The sequence below is a fragment of the Apaloderma vittatum genome, unplaced genomic scaffold, assembly GCF_000703405.1.
Source record: "Apaloderma vittatum isolate BGI_N311 unplaced genomic scaffold, ASM70340v1 scaffold16276, whole genome shotgun sequence".
In the NCBI taxonomy this organism is placed as follows: Eukaryota; Metazoa; Chordata; class Aves; order Trogoniformes; family Trogonidae; genus Apaloderma; species Apaloderma vittatum.
Window position 1 is genome coordinate 21,496 of NW_009723571.1, and position 315 is coordinate 21,810.

The 315-nt window shown below is 61.3% G+C and overlaps 1 protein-coding gene across 1 annotated transcript in view; it reads right to left on the minus strand.

Moving 5' to 3' along the window:
- Window positions 1-92, minus strand: part of PHACTR4 (phosphatase and actin regulator 4) — a 20,562-nt gene extending 20,470 nt beyond the window's left edge. The window contains 1 exon segment of the mRNA XM_009872177.1: window positions 47-92. Coding sequence (XP_009870479.1) covers window positions 47-92 — 46 coding nt within the window.
- Window positions 93-315: the final 223 nt, after the last annotated feature.

The following is a 315-nucleotide window of genomic DNA, read 5'->3' on the forward strand; positions in this document are numbered from 1 at the left end:
CGCAGCCCCAAACTTCCCTCCGTCTCCCTTGCCCTCCATTACTCACCGAAAGCAGCTGGATTTACCGGTCTCGAGAAGTGCGGCTGCCCCATGAGATTCTTTTCTACAGCAGCTCTCCAGGAGGAGGAGACGGGAGGGGGAGAGAGAGGAGAGACGGAAAACAAAGTCTACCCTGAGAGAGCACTAAAATGATAAATCCACGCTCGGGACTAGGAAAGAGGCCGGCGAGCGAGGCGGCTGCCAGATCTCAGGCGCGGGGGGGCGGCGGGCGGGCGCAGCTCCTGTTCTGCTCGGACCCCATGGCCCGGCACTTGA